This window comes from Cynara cardunculus, assembly GCF_001531365.2.
Source record: "Cynara cardunculus var. scolymus isolate 2C chromosome LG 10, CcrdV1, whole genome shotgun sequence".
Taxonomy (NCBI): domain Eukaryota; kingdom Viridiplantae; phylum Streptophyta; class Magnoliopsida; order Asterales; family Asteraceae; genus Cynara; species Cynara cardunculus.
The window spans coordinates 8,114,338-8,137,482 of record NC_037537.1 but is presented as its reverse complement, the minus strand read 5'-3'; the positions used below and the strand labels follow the sequence as shown (position 1 = coordinate 8,137,482).

General features: G+C 36.0%; 1 protein-coding gene and 1 non-coding gene across 2 annotated transcripts; both read left to right on the top strand.

Annotated features, from left to right (window-relative positions):
• Positions 1–2,229: 2,229 nt before the first annotated feature.
• LOC112520548 lies at positions 2,230–2,423 on the top strand. Its single transcript, XR_003070020.1, has one exon. It is a non-coding gene; the product is annotated as a U2 spliceosomal RNA (small nuclear RNA).
• A 533-nt stretch (positions 2,424–2,956) lies between these two features.
• LOC112519631 (aspartate carbamoyltransferase, chloroplastic-like) lies at positions 2,957–8,182 on the top strand. The gene is made up of 7 exons (XM_025127843.1): positions 2,957–3,078; positions 3,165–3,224; positions 4,322–4,853; positions 4,923–5,062; positions 6,091–6,264; positions 6,905–7,141; positions 7,886–8,182. Exons 3-7 carry the CDS (start codon positions 4,340–4,342, stop codon positions 7,991–7,993), a joined length of 1,173 nt encoding a protein of 390 aa, XP_024983611.1. The 5' UTR covers positions 2,957–3,078; positions 3,165–3,224; positions 4,322–4,339; the 3' UTR covers positions 7,994–8,182.
• Positions 8,183–23,145: the final 14,963 nt, after the last annotated feature.

Genomic DNA, 23,145 nt, shown 5'->3' with positions numbered 1-23,145 from the left:
TATATATATATATATATATATATATATATATATATATATATATATATGAGAAAACCTTGGGGTATTGAGATGGTACTATGAGAATTGAGTATTCTCATATATGATGAATTGTGGTTGAGTTTTAGTTGTCTCACATTAATGAATAGTTGAAATATTTGAGTAAAGTGAAGTGTATAAGAAAGGTGGATTTGTTATATTTGTGTCAAATCATGGAGTTTGCCTAAAAAGGTTGTCTTATATTGGATGACCGTCTTTGAAATCTATACCATGGGTGGAATCAAAACCAACTAAATGGTAAAAATTATAGTGCAAATATAAAAGTAAAACAAAAAATGATGAATTGGCAACATGAGGTTTGAGTGTTCCTCAAATCAGAAATAAGGTTGACTTTCATAATCTCACATTGATAGACAGATGATAGTTTGGAAGAAGATGATGGATGTATAAATGCGAGATAGAGTTTTGAAATCTATAGCCATGGTTGAAATTAAAACTAACCAATTGGTAAAAGATTTATGCAAAACGAATGCAAATGATACATTTTTTTTTCTTAACAAAATTTGTGATTATTGTAGTACTTATAATAACAAATGTAGTCTAATTATCTATTATATCACTTATATATATATATAATGAAAGTGTTAACTTAATGACGTACTCTCATCTTATGTTAGTATTTTCCGAATTATGATTTACGGTGTTGGACGGAGCGTTATAAATATAAACACGATCCCGAGTTTTCAGACACTTGGCACTTCCGCTCGAGTTGAGGATCTTACATTTTTTTCTTAAATTGAGTTCTGATCACCGAGCAAACCAAGAGGTATTGATGTGAAATCATGAGAATTGAGTACTGAGGTGTTGGGGAACTGTGGTTAAGTTTGTAATATCTCATATTGGTGAGAGATTGAAAGATTGGAATAAGGAGCTATGTATAAGTAAGAATGATTAGATTAATCGTGTTAACTCATGAGACTTGATAATAAGATTATCTTACTTGGATGACCCGATTTTTATATCATTTCTTTTATATCAATTGACTTTAAAATAACAATGAAAGGTAATAATATGACTTTATGTATATCTTATATTATAAAGTTGAATTAAAAACTTTAAAATAATATAACGAACAATTTATTGATTGTTTTAGTTTATTATAATTAAAATTTGAATTTATGATAACCTTTTTAAATTAACTAAACGTGATTATATGATTATAAGTAAAATAAAATAAACCTATATGTAAAAAAGTTACATGTTAACGTATTGCCGCAAATTCATGAGAATGTGATATATTTGAAGACGAAGGTAAGTATATGAAAAAAGTAAAAAATGAATTTGAAATCAATCATCAACCAATAACAACATCATTATAATATATTAAAGGAGGAACCAAACAAATAATACAAAATATATAACCATGGTTGAAATCAAAACTAATCAAATTATACAAAATAAGGAAATGAATATTTAAAAAGAAGTTAGATATCTTATAATACTAAGAGACTTTGTGTAATTTTTAGGTTGCCCTTTTTTTGGCCAACCATCTTTTGTAAAAAAATTATATATAAAAAACTAATATAAAAAATAGTATAAAGTTGACGATAAATCAAAATCATAAAATTAGTCGAAGTTATAGTTGTAAAAACAATAGTTATATATCTATAATCTATATTTTTATATCTTTATTTTTATCTATATAAAAGCAATAACCATAGATAATCAGGTGATAACTTCTAAGCAATATAAATCAACTTTTTCCTCGTATTATTATTTGCATCCCATATTGGATCAAAGAAGAAAGAGACACATGAGAGGTGGATACAAAAAAAAAAAAAAAAAGAGCCAACATTTTTCTCAATATTGTTTGTATAATTGCATCCCGCATAGCATGATAGAGTGAAAATGGCAAGAGAAAGACTACTACAAAAAGAATTGATTGAAAATGGGACAAACATATTTTTCTCGGATGTCGACCTTTTGTTCAAGATCAAATGCAGTATATGTTTTTAGTTGAACATATCTATCCCGAATCTTAGGTTTTTATTGTTTAGATCAAGTATATTATATGTTTTTAGTTTGATATCTAATATATGAGTTTTCAACTTGCTTGGTATTTTATTTTGTATATGAGAATACCCATTATAGTACTTGGTGATGTAGTTATTTATCTGTCGTCTTAGTGTTACTACTATCAAGGTTTGATACACCCCTATAATTACAATTTAAATATTATAGAATGTTACGATAAAATGTAGTATTTGTTTTTATCAGTTTAATATCTGATATGTAGGTCATCGACCTTACTTGATATTAATTTTAACTTTTTTATGAGAAAAAATCCATTATCTTAGCTTGGTGATGTGGTTTTTCATGCATTGCGTTGAACTTCCACTACTGTTGCTACAACTTACGCACTTTTCTAATTTTCACTTGAAATATTATAGAACGTTTTTTTTTCATAACTTCAAATGAGATTTCAATTAAATTTGTTACAAAATGAAGATAATGATTTTGTCACCTTATATGAGATTTCGGTTAGAATTGTGACTTCTAATTAAACAAACTACTAACATTAGTCAAACATTTGTAGAGTACTTTGTAACACCATTCTCGAGTATAGTTAGATAACTCAAATTAACATATGGTTCTAATATTGTTGTCAACTTCTCTTAAATTTTTTTAATGTTAATAAGTAGTTGCCAAACACATTTGCTTAATTTTTTTTTAGAAGTGGACTTCAAACTTTAATCTATAACATTTATTTTGAAGATAGTATTATCACTACTAGGCAACATACGGTTAAGACACTAGTATTCAATGAAACAAATGTAACATTATTTTTACATACATTTATATCATCCAAAATTGAAAACGGTATACAAACAAAACCGTAATTTCAAAAAGTAGAAAAAGAAAAAGTAACAATTTAATGATTTATCGTAAAATTCTATAGGATCGGAACTGGTGCCAGGCATCAGGCACGCCTCCTCTGCCAACAGCTCGCCACACCTCCAAATCTCCACAGATTCTTGTTTCTTTGCACCAAAGCACTCCATTGAAGCTCGGTTAAACCTCGTAGGAGCTTCTTCATTCGATCTCCTCCCCATTTTTATTTTGTAGAATTTAACTTCATTTATACGTTACCACACTTCAAATTACAGGAGGTGAGTATACCACGTCGTGAGCGGTGAACGCATCCGCAAGGATTTCCACTTTCCGCGGTGATTTCTTCTTTCCAATCTCATCCTTATTCTAATTGATCATGCCTATTCATGTGTATCACTGATGTTTTATTGATTCTTGTTCGAATTTCATCTCAATTTAGGCTTTTTGATGAAAAACCCTTGCCCGCTTTATTGCAAATATCTCTTGAAAACCCCTCGATTACAAGCCCTTCATCTTGCAAGCATTTGAAGCCGATGTACATGCAGGCATTTCTGATCATTATTAAGGATGCTTCGATTTTCAGTCAGGAAATTGGTCCTTACTGTGTTAAAAAATGAAAAAAAGTAAACTAGAAATAGCTTTAGTTTGACTTTAAATTCAAACTAGATATTCTGCAATCTTCAACACAAAATGGATTCTAAACATCTTAGAAAGAATTGCTATATGCATTAGACTTTGGTGTAAGTAGCTGAATACTAATACTATCCTCGCACCTCTCGTGAAATTTGCTTCCTTTGTCCAGTAAGCATGAGAACAAACCAAACAAAAATCCATTATATCTCACTCGAAAGCGTCTTCTGGGCCGACAGGACATTCAAGATACATGACCAGTAAGCATGATACTATCGGTGATATGTCTTAAAAGGTAGGATATCTTGTAGACCATTATCAAACACGGTTGGGTTCCGGTGAGAAGGGTAAGAAGGGATCTCCACCCTTGGATCAATCCTAATTGAAGATCAACAGTAATGAGAAGCACTAGAAAAATCCTGTGATAAGTGCAATTCATGGGGTAGGGGTGAGATTAAAAGTGATCAAGGGTCCAGATCCCTTCTTACGCCTCTAGCGTTAACTCTTATTCTCACACGATCCTTAGCCTATCAAACAAGTGGTAAATAGGAACTTGTCAAAAATAAAATGGTGCAAACTTTCTATGGACATCTCAAAATAGAAATTGTTGCAACTTCCATGGACTAAGAACGAATTTGAGGTGGTGTCTTGGATGGATTTTTGGTTGGAAAATGTAAGGTTTGACATAAAAGATCAAAATGCATGATCTTCTCGTCATTGTTAATGTGCCTTCAGGAAAAACCAAAATTTGTAAATTTATGACTATATGTATAGTTACAAGTTTGGTGAAAATATTATTCAGGTGAATCGACTTGAGACGATGTCATCTTGTGCATTTTCTACATGTAAGTTGCATGATACCCTGCTAGATCATGAATTCATATGCAATAAACCAAGTTGCTTCCCTAAGCATTTGGTGCATTTGAAGACAAACCGCATATCTGCTAACCTGTCTTGTCTGAAGATATCGCCCTATAACTCGTCGACCTGGCAACAAACTGGAAGGCTCCAATGCAGAGCACTAGATGTTGAAAGTAATCGTACTTTCTTGAAAGGAGATCTGTTTCAACTTGATGATGTAATTGAAGCACAACAGTTTGATAGAGAGATTCTGAGTGCTATATTTGAAGTGGCACGTGAAATGGAAACGATTGAGAAGAAGTCACGTGGAAGCCAGATTTTGAAAGGTTATCTCATGGCTACTCTCTTTTACGAACCTTCAACCAGGACCAGGCTTTCATTTGAATCTGCAATGAAACGGTTGGGTGGGGAAGTCTTGACAACAGAAAATGCACGAGAGTTTTCATCTGCTGCAAAAGGAGAGACACTCGAAGGTAGTTTCAAGTGTTTCTTCAAGTTCTATGATATCCCACCAGTCATCTTGATTTGATACTGTTTTGCAGATACAATAAGGACAGTTGAGGGGTATACAGACATAATTGTAATGAGGCATTTTGAAAGTGGTGCTGCTAGAAGAGCAGCCATGACTGCTAACATTCCTGTTATTAATGCAGGGGATGGACCTGGGCAGCATCCTACTCAGGTATACCCACTTTGTTCTGCTGATTGTTTTTGGCATCCTTCCGTTAGATTTTTTACATTTTGTTTCATGATAATTATATGCCTACATCTTCATGTACTTGAGATTATAAATGATGCTTGTAAATTTAAAATTACTCTAATTTTAGTTACATGACAATCTGCCTCAAGCTCAATGGACGGCTAGGATAATCTCAATCTAGTTAGTTAAATCAGAAACTCATGTTATTGGTATTGTTACAAGTTACTTCAGTTGCATCGCTGAAATCCTTGTGTTGGCAGCCACCTGGTTAATTTCAATATTTGTCTTGACAATGAGTAGAATGGGAAAGTGGACATTTATTTTTGAAAGTGGACACTTATTTTGGGACAAACTAAATAGTAACATTGGTACTTATTTTGGGACAAACTAAAATAGTAACATTGGCACTTATTTTGGGACGGAGGGAGTATATAAAGCCTTATACCAAAGCACTTGGCTGCTGAGTTGTACTAGTGATAAGGAGTTGGGAAGAATCATCCACCTGAGGTGAGGTCTCGGGTTCTAACACGGCACCACCCACCTATCCATGGGACACAGCGATTTTTCTACCCCATGTTGGTTGTGGGACAGGTGCCATGGGGGCGATCTAGAGGGTGGCATATAACACCCCCCTTGATTTAGAAACACATGGAAGGATGGTATTCATGTTTCTCAATTCTAGGATTGGTCCAGCTTCCTACACGTTCTGAAAGATTCTTCATTAGTTATATGAATCTTCTCCCCGTTTGATGAACTACTAGTCATCATGTTCAGACTTTTGCAGCGACTTTTTTCTAGGCTTCGGAATTCACCTTGAGAATGTATTGGAGGTGATTTACTCAAACACCATATTAGCTCAGTGCAACTTTTAAGCGATTTCTGCCTTGATCTTTGGGCACTTTGCATATCTATGCATTTCTTTTCGTTTCATTAGCTATCGTGATCTTTGTGCATTTTGTTTTTGTATTTGGATTACTAAGATCAGTTTCATATTATTGTAAATTTAACAGGCTCTTCTTGATGTGTACACTATCGAGAGAGAGATTGGTCGGTTGGATGGAATCAAAGTTGGACTAGTCGGGGATCTTGCTAATGGACGAACCGTTCGTTCCCTTGCATATCTTCTAGCCAAATATAACGGTGTCAAGATCTACTTTGTTTCTCCTGAGGTTGTAAAAATGAAGGTATGCACTTGATAGATGACAATAGATTTAATATAGGAGAACGTTCTTCACACAAAAGGGTGAGCCTATCTAGTAAGGTCGCTGAAAGATGACCAGCTTGACTTTTTGACCAAAAGATCATGGGTTCGATCTTTTGACCCAAGGTCAATAATGGTTGCAAGAAATGAGTAATCAAAAAACACATGGTATTATGGGATTCAACAATTTGCCTGCATCTGCATGCATTACTAGGATTTATGGAAGGAGGATTGTCCATTTTATAAGAAGAAATCTAGACTAGTATATGCATAAACCAAAAAATCTATCGATTTTCCTAGCTACCTAAAAAGCTAAACCAAACATACTCGGTTATCCAACTCGGAGTAGGGGCTCGCGGTACTGATGCACGCAGACCTTCCCTCTACTCCACAGGTAGTGAGGCTGTTTTCATGGAGGCCCTTACTTTTGAAAAAGATTTGTCTATTATCCTAACTACCCCACAGGCTAAAACAACTGTTTTCTTACAAAGTTTAGGGCGTAACCACCACCTAGCTTGCAGAATGCTCCAAAGACTAGCACAAAAAGACCCTTACAATGTTTTGTAGATACCCGTAATTATGTGCTTATCTATATGTTTGCTTTGTTTGAAATGGGTCCCTAGGATGACATTAAGGAATACTTGACATCAAAGGGAGTCAAATGGGAAGAAAGTGCAAATCTGAAGGAAGTGGCCTCCAAATGCGATGTGGTATATCAAACTCGCATCCAACGTGAACGATTTGGAGAGAGAATCGATCTTTATGACGAAGCCCGTGGCAAGTACATCGTTGATCGCAACATTTTGAGTGCTATGCAGAAGCATGCAGTGGTCATGCATCCTCTCCCAAGGCTTGATGAGGTAACGCCGCTCATAAACTTGTGGTCCTAACTAATTGGAAAAAACCAAACATATCCGGTATATCCCACTTGAAAGTAGGGTCCAGGGTCCTGGTCCTAAACTCATCTCCAACGGACAGCATCACTCCTGCACTATACTTTTCGCACTAATTCGTCTTCAATAAATACATCAATTTTTTTGGCACCATTTTAGTGTTATGAATAGTAAAACACCAAATTTGGTGCAACCCTATTCACCAACATTATTTATTTGTTGAAGTTTTGATATTTACAGAATGGTACTTCAATTTTATGATTAATGTACTTTTACCTTATTTCATCGTCTAATAACATTTTAGCACATTAAAATTATATTTATTTTTAAGTGTTCTTAAATCTAATTCTAATGTATTCAACTGCTTCTTTAAAAAGAATTAATATATGGGTACTAAATTTGTTTTCGATAATTTAATTCGCAATTAATTATGAACTATAATTTGCTTCAAATACTATAATTTATGATTTACTATGAAAATAAGATATACGAGTACAGTTTGTAGAGTTCATAATACTGGGGTAATATTAAAATAGTATAATACGTTGTAGACGATTTACTGTTTGCACCAAAACAAAGTAAAATTTGGTGCTTACATTGGAGATGCCCTTCCATTTATGATCTCGGGGAGGTTCTTGGTCCCGTGCCTTTTGCCCATCATTAATTAGGGTAAATGCAAATAGTGATTTCGGCCTTTTTGATGTTATGTAGATCACATTGGAAGTGGACGGAGATCCAAGAGCTGCATACTTTCGACAAGCGAAAAACGGACTCTTTATTCGAATGGCTCTCTTGAAGCTCTTACTTCTCGGTTGGTAATGATCCAAGCCCCACAAGCTGCGTCATCACTTGTGTCAAAGAAAAACTTCAAAAAAAGCTATTTATTAACACACACACACATCTTATGTGTATATGAACCCTTTGGGATTCTGGTACCAGAAACTCCAAGAATGGTGTTGGTTCAAAAGATGCATGAATCAAATACACCAACACTTTGTTTGCTTGTCATCCCGGTATGGTCGTTAGTTGCATTAATGTGTGCTCGAAGTTGCAAGGCAACATGGTGGTAACGCATTTGCCATGTTGAAGATATTTTAAATGCAGTAGCAAAGTAAGTAATCTTCTATTGCTTCTAGGTTTAAAGGATCCATATTCACAAATGAAGATACAATTAAAACTACTTGTATGCAGGATGCTTTGTTATTTTCAGAGAGGGTCTCCTGTTTGAGTTTGGCCATAAGGATTCTTTTTGACATTCATGTTAACGGACTTATGGGATTAGTCGAGGTGAGGCAAATTAAGAAAATCTGGTATTATTGGTGGTTTTTAAATGAATTGCTTTTCACTTTTTAGCAACTGAGACCCGCTCGATCAATACGAAAATTTTAGGTGCCGGACAGACTAAAACTAGATGGATTGTGTGATAGCCGAACTGTTTTTCTTGCCCTATGATTATCACCCGTAATGTTGAAATCAAAACCGGTTAGAATAGAAAATCTTTATAGAAAGGGCTTCTTCTATACATAAGAATTTCATTGGACCTAGAAATGATACATTTCAAGGAATTTGTTGGGTCTTTCAATATCAATAAGTTGATTGTTTCGCTCTTGTATCTTCTTCAAAAAAGGAATCAATGTGTAGATTCTAGTATTCTTTTTTCACAACAGAGTTCCTTGAACAAATCTTGGGTATCATCCTCGACCCTGAGATATATCATAAGACCAATAAGTTAATTTAAAACCTTGCTATCAAAGTAGTTCATACAGAATCGAACTTTCGATTGATCTGGGTACTTGGGAGCCTATGGATGAAGACATGGTTTCTGCCTGTATCACCAGTTAAGGCACCTAAATGACCTCTCAATGATAAGGGAGGTAGAGGTGTAGAGACAGCGAGACAACTCACATTGGTATTACTCAAACAAGCATGAAACGTAAATTATAGAGTTGAAACAACTCACAACACTTTTTAAAGGATTACGTGATACGATTATATCGAATAAGCCATTTTCGAATAAATACTTAACCGCATGTAAATCATCCGCAATCGCCTGAATCTCGGGTCACTCTTCATACCAATCATAGACACGCTCGAAAATAATATTTCAAAGCTTTTGTATGTATTACCGTTACTTGTGTGGATAGGTGCTATGCTATAGAGTATACAACTTCGGTCATTTTGGCTTTTTTAATCCATATTGTAGGGTGGATCTTGAAATATATGAAAAATCTTCCTCCAAGACATACATACGACTCTCTTGCTTTTCACATAGAGTGGGCCCCAGTGGGGGGCTTGCTATGAGCTTGAAAGTTATCATATATTAAGTTTCCATACCAAAGCTCAATCCAATTAAGTCTATAGCATCTACCAATTTAGGCATTAGCCCCCTTTTTTGGATGAAAATCTCATTGTGATCTCGTTCCTTTCACACCCTTCCACTAAAACGGGAAGGAATACATGTAGAGTAAGTGCTCCATTCAACTATCAGGATGGTCATCCAAAATTCTCTACAGTTCGCCTTCCGTACCAAAATGCATTATTGTCTATTTGGGACCGGTTGGGATGGCCCGATCTAGTTTTGGGAAATTTCAAGGTGACTAGCATGGACCAAACCATGAAAACTGATTCCTCGAACCGGATACAATATTTTTTATAACATGCGGTAGCCTTCGATTGGTCAACAGAGTTGTCGTGATAGGGCTATTTTTTCTCTCATGTCGACATTTTTCTACTTATCAATGATAATATTACAAGACTAATAATTATTCAATATTAAAAATGGTTAATGCGCAATGTTTTAAAAAAGCATTTAAGTGGCGTTTGTTTTCTAAGAGGTGCTAAAGTCTGAAGTTTGATTTCACTTCTGATTTTTAAGAGGTGGTGCTGAAGTCTGAAATTTGAATCAGTCAAACTGTTTGTTTTTACGTCTGAAATCTGGAATATGAATCAGTCAGACTGTTTGTTTTTATGTATGAAGTCTGAAATTTGAATCAATTCATTTCAATTAAATTCAACTGAAATATCCAATCTGTTGGTCCCGGTTGGGTCTTAAGAGTTTTATAGAAATAGTTTGTAGAAGGAGGGATGAATACAAACACAGAAAACTTTTAAATTTAAATATATATATATATATATATATATATATATTGATAAAGAAAGATCAATACAGATTTTTACAAGATTGTATACAGAAATAGACAAGGTAAAGATAACCTATCTAAAACCATATAAGTTTACACAGAGATGATCTTAGCAAAGAGAAAAGATTTGATGTAAGATAAAGAAGGAAATGAGGTATTCCTGGGTAAGAACTTTTTAGAATACTTGAAAGGGATTCTAACTTGCTTGAAGATAAGCGTAAGTGTTCTCTAGATGTGTGTGTGCTTTCACGTAGTTGGTAGTCTGCATGGAGAGAATACTTATCTATTTATACCCATGGCACTAAATGCACATTTAATGCAATGCAGTTGGGTTTGAACACGCGTCAAGCATTTAAAGAAAAGTTTGTCCTTTGCTACAGTGAATAGTACAAATGGATATTCATGAGCAGACATCTTTTCATAGAGTTGGTGGGTAATAGAGTTAACTAGTCGCCTCCGTACCGTACTATACTCCAGAAAGGGTATGAGTTTGTCCTTTGTGTGTGGAAGGACAAGACAAAAACAATCTTGCACAACAAGCTTCATTTGATCGCTGAATGTTGGAATAACACTGAAGGTCTCTTCAGCATTCGTTGAGGCTTATGCATTCTTCACACATATGTTGACCAGGTTATAATCAGTGAATGCCGCTTCAGATCACGAACTCGTTGGTCTCTAATCTTCAGTTTCAGTCTTCGACTTTTGCTGAAGGTTCTTTGGTGTGAGTTTTGTCCTTTTGAAGTAATGTTGCCGCTGTAGGATTTACAATACATGTTTCAGCGATCACCAAACAGACTCAGTGATGATCGCTGGCACTGAAACATAGAAACATATTACTTCATAAAAGGTAAAAGTGATTATCATCAAATCAATGAGAGAGAAGATCAACAATCTCCCCGTATTTGATGATAACAAAGCAACATAAAGAGAGTTGCCTTATCAGATAATAGTAGGGAAAAGTTACATATAAAGTACATGTCCCTTTTTACTATTTTGGGATCTTTTTCAGTGAGTCAGTTTTTACTTATTAAGTTTTCTTAAGTTACTTGGGCTCAACTAAAGAAATAAAGTTGACAAAGAGACAAATATTAGTTAGACCACGATGAGTATGAATACCTGCACCATGATCTCCAAGAATTTGACGAATATGATGGTCTTTAGTCCATCGCTGAGCTGGTAGAGGATTATCATCCGAGCATAGATGTTCATGAACAGAAGATGAGGCTTCAGCTGCAGATTCTTCAACGATTGGAACAATTACTAAAGGAGCCTCAAATTCAGCAACTGATATAGGTTCTGATGCTGAAGGCATTTCATTCACTGATTAATCAGTGTTTGATGTAGAAGGTAGAACACAACTAATGGGCACAACAACAAACTCTGGAGAAGACACGATGTGATTTGCTGCAACTGGAATGATTAATCGATCATCTTCAGCTTCTGGGGATTTAGTGTTTAGAGGAACGCTGAAGGAAGCTTCGGGTTGTCGATAATGAGAAAACATCCAGTTTTCTAATTCTTTATCATCATTTATGACGGGTTTAGAATTAGCTGATTGAGATTCATCAAATGTGACATGAATAGTTTCTTCTATCGTCTGTCGGTGTTTGTTGAATACTCTGAAGGCTTTGGACACTGAATAATATCCAAGAAAGATTCCTTCATCAGCTTTGGGATCGAACTTTCCTAGTTGATCACGGTTGTTGAGAATATAACACGTGCAACCAAAGATATGTAGAAAGCTGATAGAGGGCTTGCTGCCATGGAAAAGTTCGTAAGCTGTCTTCTTGAACCTCTTAACGATCAAAGACTGATTTTGAGTGAAACAAGCGGTGCTTCAGCCCAGAAATTAGTAGGGAGATGGGACTCGCTGAGCATTGATCGAGCAGCCTCAATGATTGTTTAATTTCTCCTTTCAGCGACCCATTTTGCTGATGAGTTCTCACTGATGAAAAATTGTGAGAAATTCCCTTGTCCTCAAAGAAGTTAACTGTTTTTGAACTCAGTACCATGGTTACTTCTAATAGATCGTACTTTAATATTGTTAAGTACTTCTATCTTCTTGATGAACGATATGATGTCTTCAGGTACTTCACTTTTGGATCTGAGAAAGAAGATCCAATTGTACCTGGAGTACTTATCAACAATGACGAGTGCATACTTCTTTCCAGCGATAGATTGCATGTTCACTGGACCAAAGAGATCCATGTACAGTAGCTGAAGAGGTGATGTCACTAAAGAGATTTGCTTTGACTTAAAGCTAACTGTTGTCTGTTTTCCTTTCTCACACGCTAAGCAAAGAGATTCTTTTGCAAAGGAGTGTCGAGGAAGACCAGTGACAAGATCATTTCTAGAAAACTCGCTGAGTGTCTTGAAGTTAAGGTGACGAAGCCGTTTGTGCCACAACCAGTTCATATCTGACAAAGCTTTGGAGAGGAAACAACTATTCTCAGTGAGAGAAGAATCCATGTTGATGATGTAGACATTCTCTAGACGAGAACTGGTTAAGGCAACCTTATCATCCTTGTCAAAGGCATAGCATGAATTCTTGGAGAACTTCACCGTGTAATCTTTGTCACACAGCTGACTGATGCTGAGGAGGTTGTGCTTCAGTCCTTCAACGTATGCAACACGCCTGAATGTGGTTAAACTGTTGCTTAATATACCAAAACCTCTGGTATATCTTTTTCCGTTACCTCCAAAGGTCACGGAAGGGCCTCTCTCTTCCTTGTAGTCGATAAGCAAGGATTTGTCTCCGGTCATGTGTCTTGAGCATCCACTATCGAGATACCAAATGCCTTCCTGTACAAGGGAACAATTTAAAATGCTTTTGGTACCCATTATATTTGGGTCCAGCAATGTTAGAGGCTTCATCTACTGAAACTGAAGAACCAGCGTCAGCAGATGGCTTCACTAAACCTGGAGAGGTTTAAGTGGAAATAGGAATAACCTCTGACGCTAGAGAGATAGAGTCAGTAGGTGTCATCACTGAACCTGGAGAGGTTTTAGTGGAAATAGAAACAACCTCTAACGCTAGAGAGATAGAGTCAGTGGGTGTCTTCACTGAGCCTGACGAGGCCTCAATGGTAGAAGGAATCACAACAACTGACGTTGACGACTTAGTGTCAGTAGTTGTCTTCACTAAACCTGAAGAGGAGGCTCCGGTGGTTTTCTTCACCATGGTTGCTTTAACAGCCTTAGTGGTTGATTTCCCTTTGGTTGATTTCTCAGCGTTAGCTAACTTCTTGCCCTTAGCTGGTGGACCAGCCTTGGCGGCAGAAGGACACTTACTGGAAATGTGTGTAGTTTTGCCACAATGTTTACACTTCTTATAGTTGTAGGTAGTTTTAGGGCCAGGAAGTACCAGATTAGAAGAGGGACATGCTCCAATGATTCTCTTCTCATTAGTTCTAGGAGGAACTTTTGAGGATTTGGAGTCCTTAGGTGAAACATTCACTTTGAGCTGAGACTTAGATTTCTGATTAGATTCAGATTTCTTGGTCCCTTAAGAAGAAGAAGAAGAAGAAGAAGGTTTACAAGCTGAAGGAATAGATTTAGATCTATTTGACTTGTTAGCCTTCTTAAGAAGAGGTGCTTTGACAATGGATTTACCCTTGTCTTTGCAACCTGAACTCGAAGGAGTTCCATCAAGATGACTCTCAGCGAAAGAAGACTGAGAGGAAGAAGTGTCAGGAATAGAAGAGACAAAGGTGCCATACTTTAGCATGGATCTGTTAGTGACACTGTTTTCTTGATCATAGGAGAAGCCTAGACCAGTCTTTATCTTGGCAGGGATTTGAGCGTAAATGATCTCTAAGGCTTTGACAGAGGCTTTGCACCATCCTTCAATGGTAGTTTTTTCAGCCTTGAGTTTGCAAGATCAGACTCTAATAGATCCTCAGAGTTAGTAGAATCTAACTCAGTGATAGTAACAGGAGGAATAACTGAAGAAGAAGAAGATGGGAGTTCAGCTGAAGTATCTTCAGAGATTAGAGCTAACGAAGAGCTCTTCATTTCTCTGGAATCCTTGATTAGATTCATTTTCAGCTGTCGAGACTGCTCATGATTGAGCAGTATCCCATATAGAGTGCTAAGAGAGAGAGGGAGAGAGAACATGTCATTGGACATTTTGAGACACATGGCATAAGTATCCTAAGATTCAGGTAAACATTCCAGAAACTTCATTAGAGTTTCAGAATTAGAATATTCCCTACTGACAGTCCTTAAATCGATAAGAAGACAATTAAAACGTTGGTGAACTTCAGACAATGTCTCAGTCTTTCCACAGAGAAAGCTTTCGTATTGTCTTACTAAGTTAATCTTCCTCGATTCTTGACCTGAGAGGTTCCTTCATATTGAACACATAGAGTGTCCCACATGGATTTTGAGGTTCTTATCTTCATTACAGAGTGATAAATCTCATTAGGAAGAGACATAGCAATTATAGACCTACCACGAGTGTCTATAGCTATCTTCTTCTTGTCTTCATCACTCCATYGATGAGGGAGTTTTGGAATCTGTCATTCAGGAATCACAGCAGTCGTAGCTGTTTCAGGAACAGCTGGAGAAATAGCATATGGAACATATGGTCCATTTTCTATATAGTGTGGAATTTCAGGATCCACACCTTCTAGTAGGAGGGACATTCGATTCTTCCAAAGACTAATAAGATAAATCGGGGAGGATTGGCAAGAGAGTCATTATCATGAAAGTGTGTGTTTGTGTTTTGTAAAGCCATTTGAAAGCAGTAAAATTATCTAGAGAAGGAGATAATATAATGTTGAAAAACAACTAAACAGCAAGAAAAGAAAACACTGCTCTGATACTACTTGTTGGTCCCGTTAGGGTCTACAAGATATTTAGAAACAGTTTATGGAAAGGGGGGATGAAAACAAACACAAGAAACTTTCCAAATTTAAAATATATATTGATAAAGAAAGAACAATACAGATTTTACAAGATTGTATGTGGAAAAGATAAGGTAAAGATAACATATCTAAACAATCTAAGTTACACACAAAAGTTCTTAGCAAAGAGAAAAGATTTGTTGTTTAAGACAAAGAAGAAAGTGATTTCTTTCTTGGTAAGAACTATTTAGAATACTTGAAAAGGGATTCTAACTTGCTTTGAAGATAAGTGTATTGTGTTCTTAGATGTGTATGTTCTTTCACGTATGCATGTAAGGATTAAGGGAAGAAAGTATCTCTGCATGCAGATAAAACACATCTATTTATACCCATTGCATTAAATGCACATTTAATGCAATGTAGTAGGGTATGAACGCACGTCAAACCTTTAGAGAAAGACTTTTCATTTGCTACAGTGAATAGTACAAAAGCCTATTCATGAGCAGACATCCTTTCATGGAGTTGGTGGGTAGTAGAGTCAACTAATCGGCTCCGTACCGTACTATACTCTAGAAAGGGTATGGGTTTGTCCTTTATGTATGGAAGGACAAGACAAAATCAATCTTGCCTAACATGCTTCATTTGATCGCTGAAAGCTAGAATTACCCTGAAGGTCTCTTGCTGAGGCTTGGGCAGTCTTCACACATATGTTGACTAGGTTGTAATCACTGAATGTCGCTTCAGATCACGAACGGGCCAGTCTCTAATCTTCACTTTCAGTCTTCGACTTTTGCTGAAGGTTCTTTGGTGTAAGTTTTGTCTTCTTGAAGTATCGCTGTCGCTGATGGATTTACATTACATGTTCTCAGCGATCACTAAACAGACTCAGTGATGATCGCTGGAACTAAAAGATAGAAACAATAATACTTCGTATAAGGTAAAAGGGATTATCATCAAATCACTAAGAGAGAGGATCAACAAGATTTCTCAGCCTTAGCTACTTTATTGCCCTTGGCTGGGGGACCAGCCTTGGCGACAGAAGGACATTTACTGGCAATATGTGTAGTTTCACTACAGTGCCTACACTTCCTATAGCTGAAGCTAGCTTTAGGGCCTGGAAGTACCAGAGTAAAAGAGGGACAAGCTCTAAGGATTCCCTTCTCATTAGTTCTAGGAGAAAATTTTGAGGATATGGAGTCCTTAGGTGAAGCATTCACCTTGAGTTTAGACTTAGATTTCTGAGAAGATTCAGATTTCTTGGTCCCTGAAGAAAAAGAAAGTGCACAAGCTGAAGGAATAGATTTAGATCTATGTGACTTATTAGCCTTCTTAGGAAGAGGTGCTATGACAAAATGGATTTACCATTGTCTTTGCAACCTGAACTTGAAGTAGTTCCATCAAGATGACTCTCAACAAGAGAAGACTGAGAGGAAGAAGTGTCAGGAATAGAAGAGACAAAGGTACCAAACTTCAGCATAGACTTGTCAGTGACACTATCTTCCTGATCATAGGAGAAGCCTAGACCAGTCTTTATCATGGCAGGGATCTGAGTGTTAATGATCTTAGAGTCTCTGACAAAGGCTTTGTACCATCCTTCAATGGTAGCCTTCTCAGCCTTGAGTTCAGCAATTGCTTGCTCATGCTCAGCGATAGCCTGTTCACGTTCGACAGTGATGGTTTGGTTTACAATGACCTGATCTTTAAGATCTTCTTCGATCTTTGTAAACTCTTTGATCTTGGAATGACAAATCTTCAAATGTTCTTGAAGATCAAGATTAAGCATTTCTGCTTTAGATTTTCCATTTAGGGAATTGTAAAGGTCCACCGTCAACGTATCTAACACTGATAGGCTAGAAGAGGAAGAAGAAGAGAGTTCATTCAGGAGACATACCTGAGCAGGAGAGGATGATAAGGGATCATGGGAAGTTGACGTCTCAGAGATTTAGTTAAAAGTGCTAGTGATTCATCAAAGTCTGCAAGATCAGACTCTGATAGATCCTTAGAGTTAGTAGAGTCTAACTCAATGATAATAACAGGAGGAAGAGCTGAAGAAGAAGAAAATGGGAGTTCAACTAAAGAATCTTCAAAGATCAAAGCTAATGGAGAGCTTTTCATTTATCTGGAATCCTTGATTAGACTCCTCTTCAATTATCGAGATTGCTCATGATTGAGCAATATCCCATATAAGGTGCTAAGAGAGAGAGAGGACATGTCGTTGGACATCTTGAGACATATAGAATAGGTATCCCAAGATTCTAGTAAACATTCTAGAAACTTTGTTAAAGTTTCAGAGTTCGAATATTCTTTGGCAACTGTTCTTAAATCAATAAGAAGACAATTAAACCTTTAATGTACTTCAGACAACGTCTCAGTCTTTTCACAGAGAAAGCTTTCGTATTGTCTTACTAGGTTGATCTTCCTCGATTCTTGTACCTGAGAGGTACCTTCATGTTGAACACAAAGAGTGTCCCACATGGATTTTGAGGTTCTAAGCTTCATCATAGAGTGATAGGCCTCATCAGGAAGAGACATAGCTATTATAGATCTCATGCGAGTATCTATAGCTATCTTCTTCTTGTCCTCTTCACTCCACTGATGAGGGAGCTTAGGAATCTGCCGTTCAGGAATCGCGACAGTCGTAGCTATTTCAGGAACAGCTGGAGATATAGCATATGGAACATATGGTCCATTTTCTATATAGTGTGGAATTTCATGATCCACACTTTTCAGAAAGAGGGACATCCGATTCTTCTAAAGACTAAAGTTGTCTCTGATAAATCGGGGATGTTTGGCAAGGGAGCCATTGTCGTGAAAGTTTGTGTTTGTGTTTTGTAAAACCATTTGAAAGTAGTAAAATATTTAGAGAAAGAGAGATAATAAAATGTAGAAAAACATCTAACAATAAGAGAAGAGAACACTGCTCTAACACCAATTGTTGGTCCCGGTTGTGTCTACAAGAGTTTTATAGAAACAGTTTGTAGAAGGGGGGATGAATACAAACACAAAAAACTTTAAAATTTAAAAGTATATATTGATAAAGAAAGATCAATACATATTTCTACAAGACTGTATGAGGGAATATACAAGGTAAAGATAACTTATCTAAAACAATCTAAGTTTACACAGAGATGATCTAGCAAAGAGAAAAGTTTTGCTGTAAGATAAAGAAGGAAATGAGTTCTTCCTGTGTAAGAACTTTTTAGAATACTTGAAAGAGATTCTAACTTGCTTGAAGATAAGCGTAAGTGTTCTTTAGATGTGTGTGTGCTTCCATGTAGTTGGTAGTCTGCATGGAGAGAACACTCATCTATTTATACCCATTGCACTAAATGCACATTTAATGCAATGCAGTAGGGTTTGAACACGCGTCAAGCTTTTAAAGAAAAGCTTGTCCTTTGCTACAGTGAATAGTACAAATGTCTATTTATGAGCAGACATCCTTTCATGGAGTTGGTGAGTAATAGAGTCAACTAGTCGGCTCCGTACCGTACTATACTCCAGAAAGGGTATGGGTATGTCCTTTGTGTGTGGAAGGACAAGACAAAAACAATCTTGCACAACAAGCTTCATTTGATCGCTGAATGCTGGAATAACATTGAAGGTCTCTTCAGCATTCACTAAGGCTTGGGCATTCTTCACACATATATTGACCAGGTTGTAATCAGTGAATGCTGCTTCAGATCACGAACGCATTGGTCTCTAATCTTCAGTTTTAGTCTTCGACTTTCGTTGAAGGTTCTTTGGTGTGAGTTTTGTCTTCTTGAAGTATCGCTGTCGCTGTAGGATTTACAATACATGTTTCAGTGATCACTGAACAGACTCAGTGATGATCGCTGGAAGTGAAAGACAGAAACATAATACTTCGTAAAAGGTAAAAGGGATTATCATCAAATCAATGAGAGAGAGAATCAACACAATCATTTAAACCATTTGTAAAATGCCATCTATTTTTAACACATTCAAAAATTCAACAGAAATACGTCAATTGATTCAACACACAATAGAAAACACGAACAAAGTCTCATAACAACTAGAATCAATATTCATTTTGCATTAAGTGTGTCGCAATTTCTTCTCTTAAACTAGCCATACATGTTTGATCAGCAGCACTCCCATGCGATTGAACCTCTTCAACCTCATCCTCGCCATCGTTCCCTTGCTCGTTGGTTTGATCATACTCAGAAAATAACTCATCACTTAAACTTTCCGTTCGTATGAAGTTGTGAACCGCAAAGCATGCAACAACATCTCTTTGAACCTCAAGTGTAAATGGTGTCATTCTTTTCAATATCGGAAAACGTGCTTTGAGGATACCATAAGAACGTTCAATAACATTTCTAAGTTTTGCATGAGAATGATTAAACTTTTCATACTTGTTCATTGCTCGTCGACGACGGAAATCTCCGAGCCAATATCTAACATTACGTTACGGCGCCATAAGTCCTCGAGTATTTGTATACGCAGCATCACATAGATAATATTTATCTGAAAACAATAAATAAAATACTTGTTCAAATGAATATAGTAAATATATTACCTGTAAAATCAATAGTATACCTAAAAAGAGGAAATGGAAATCCAATAGCACCATCTGTTAAAGCTTCGGACAAAACTTTATAATCATGTGCAATTCATTCCCATGCGGTAACAACAAATGTAAAAACCATGTTGAAATCACAAATTACCAAAATATTTTGATAACACCCTTTTCTCGTCCTCTATATAAATGTTGTGCTTGAATAGGAACGATAACATGTAATAAAATTCCATCCAAGGCGCCAATTGCTCCTTACATTAATAATCAAAATAAATTTAGTAAGGAAAGTAATACAACTATTTTTGAATTATTGTTTACCTTAAATATTCGTTATAACCTCCTATTATTCCCAGGGATGTCTGGATTAGGATTAAATGATGTAGCAATTACGATCTCTTTTCCAAACTCCATCATTTTATCCAACACTTAAGAAAAAAATTATGAATTGTTTGTGTTGAGTGTTGGAACCTGTTTTTCAACACTCTATAACATTGATTGTGACCTATAATCATCAAGAAGATAGCCATATTTTCTTTGACCAATATATGTTTGCTATTCGTTAACCAACCTTTTGCTTTAAAGTGATCACATAGTTGAATGAACACAGGACATTCGCAACAACTCAATACATTATCGATCACTACCTTGTTAGACCCCATAACTCTTATTTGTAAAAGTAATGAAAAACAACAAGTGTGAAGGAGCAGAAGGCCGATGGAAGACTTCCAGGCAAAATGACTAAGTGTTCAATACAACCAGAAGGCCGATGAATCGACCAGAGATGCGATGAATCGACCATCTTCATAACCCCTCTGGTTACTAACACTTGGAGTCTTCTACAGCAGTTCAACCAGAGGCATACGATGAAGAAGATATCAAGATATGGTTGAACAACGCCACATAGAAGACAGTTGGAGATGACGAATCGACAGTTGGATTCTACAAAGATTTACTTTACTTGTCTAGATAAGCTTTATTTTTCCTAGAAGATTTGCTAGATATTCTCTCTAGATAGTTATCTCCTTATTTAGTTTTCTAGTATAAATAGGCGTTAGGCCTCTTGTATTCGGTTACGCTTTTCACAATCATTTGGAATAAAGTGAATCTTCCGGCACTCAAGTATATTCTTTGAATATTCATATTTGTGTTCTTGAGTGTTCGTCATTTTATTCATCCACACGACATAATTAGGTTATTCTTAACTTAATTATTAGTGTTATTGAGAGATCTGGGATCAACATACCTTCAAGTAGCTCATCCGTAAATTGACGTCCAGTCATTGCAGACGTATTATCTCTTTTCCTTTTCAAACACCTTTGTCACAAGTAGAACATATACAAGAATACGACGATGAGAAGTATAGTTTTGTTATTATTATCTATGATGATTTGATTATTATCCATGATAAATCTGTTAAAAGCATAAATAAAATTATAAATAGAAGTAAACTTCAATATCAAACACATCACCAAATAACAACTTATTCAACTTCCAAAACACGTAACTAAGTAGTCAAATATCAAACACATAAGCAAATAACATGTTCAAATACAAAACACATAACGAAGTAACTTGTTCAAATTCCAAAAAACTAATCCACGAGTCCCAATCGTCTTGCCGTCCTTGAAATCCATGATGTTAATATATCAACGTTTGAAGGGATCGTCAACCATATCTCTCTTAACAATGTTGATTGCCCAAAAAATGTCAATGGCTGCATCTTAAAGAGGATCCCTTTTATCAAGGTCAAGAGTGTTCAACCATTCAATACAAGCATTTAGGTTTGAGGTTTGTTGTGCAACAAGTGTCTGAAGTGCACCCCTCATTTCTAAAGCCAATTCATCCATGTCGACCTTCGTTTTACTCTTCTTATTCGGTCTAGATGGAGTTGTGCTCACTTTATTGACAAAGGGTCCTTCCTCCTCATCTCCATCCACCTCATTTTGAGTATTATGAGTAATGTGGATATTAGATGTAAATGATGATAATGAAATTGTAGTCCTCTCAAGGGTTGAACTAGAGGCATAAGCACGAGATCCTACAAGTCCCCTCGAACAAAGCTATACATAAGTCAGGATTACCTATCTTGATGTTTTTAAAGTTCTTACTTTTGGATGTCCCTACATCTAAATTAAATATAATTATTTATATAATACCCGTGCTTTTGTCTTTAATATCTAAAAAGGTAAAAAAAGAACAAAAACTAACCTTGAAGAAATATTCCTGTTCTTGATTAGATAAGGTGAACGTATTCATTTTTGGATCATAAATATCCCTTGTTCTATTTCTTAAGTACACCCATCCCGAATATTTTCCCTTTAAATAATCATACTGATTTTTCAATTGTTTTTGGATGAGTTTTACATGGCACACTTTCTCAAGTTTGGTTGCCAACTTCACCCAAGTTTCTTTGTGAAGACTACCTCCATTTCGACCCACCTTATTCACCTCTTCCATACAAGTCTCTAAAAAACGTTTGGTAATTTCATTTGTCCACCTCACACGCACATTTTCGTCCATCACTAATTAGCACACATGAAAAAATAACATATTGCAAAATAATAAAGATTCATTGTGGGTTTTCTAAAGAACTTTGTGGAAGTCTTTTTGTTTCAATTCACCTAAAGCTTCAAATCTTAAATGCATTTATGTAGAGAGTTTGGTTCTTGTGGTTTTATATTCTAAGGGCCTGTTTGTTTTTAAGTAGAGATTGAACAACATTTAAAAAATATTCAAGACAGTAGCCAAAATCCTCCAATTGCTGAATATTTAAACCGGAACCAGCAACCTTTTCTATATACAGGGCAATAACACTTTGCAATCCATAAATATTTGATTTTGGTCTAGTTTTACAAACCATGCAAGGAGTGAACTCTGTATTTAACACTATTGTTTTTAATGTTAAGAACTCATAAATTATTCCAAGTTTTGCTCAAATTAGGTTAAGACTTCTTGTGTGTGAACAGAGACTAGTAATCAGAATGAAGAACCTATTCCAGTTTCTACTATCAACACTGGAACCGTTACACCACCACATTTTGAAGTAGATCGAGAACCAAAACAGAAATCAAAGAAGAATTGAAATCGAGATGGATACCTTAAATCGAGAGCTTGAAAGATGATAGCTGAGAGATCGAGAGTTGAGAGATGATCCAGAGTAGGCGACGTTTTCAAATAAGAGGTATTAAGAGTTTTGTCAATCGCTAAAACTTTCAGACCCAATCAGAACTTTTAAGCTCTTAATTGAAAAAGAACAAACACTCGGATACCTTAATATATAACACAAAAAAGATGGTCAATATTAAAAAAAATACATGGGACAGTTAGTGGACCAAACCTAACGGACCGGTTCGCTGGTTACCATTATCGTATTTTCTCCAAGACCGGCTACGATGAAACCTGCTAAGATTTTTGGAGGTCAGGACCGGTCCTGGGACCGACCGATTA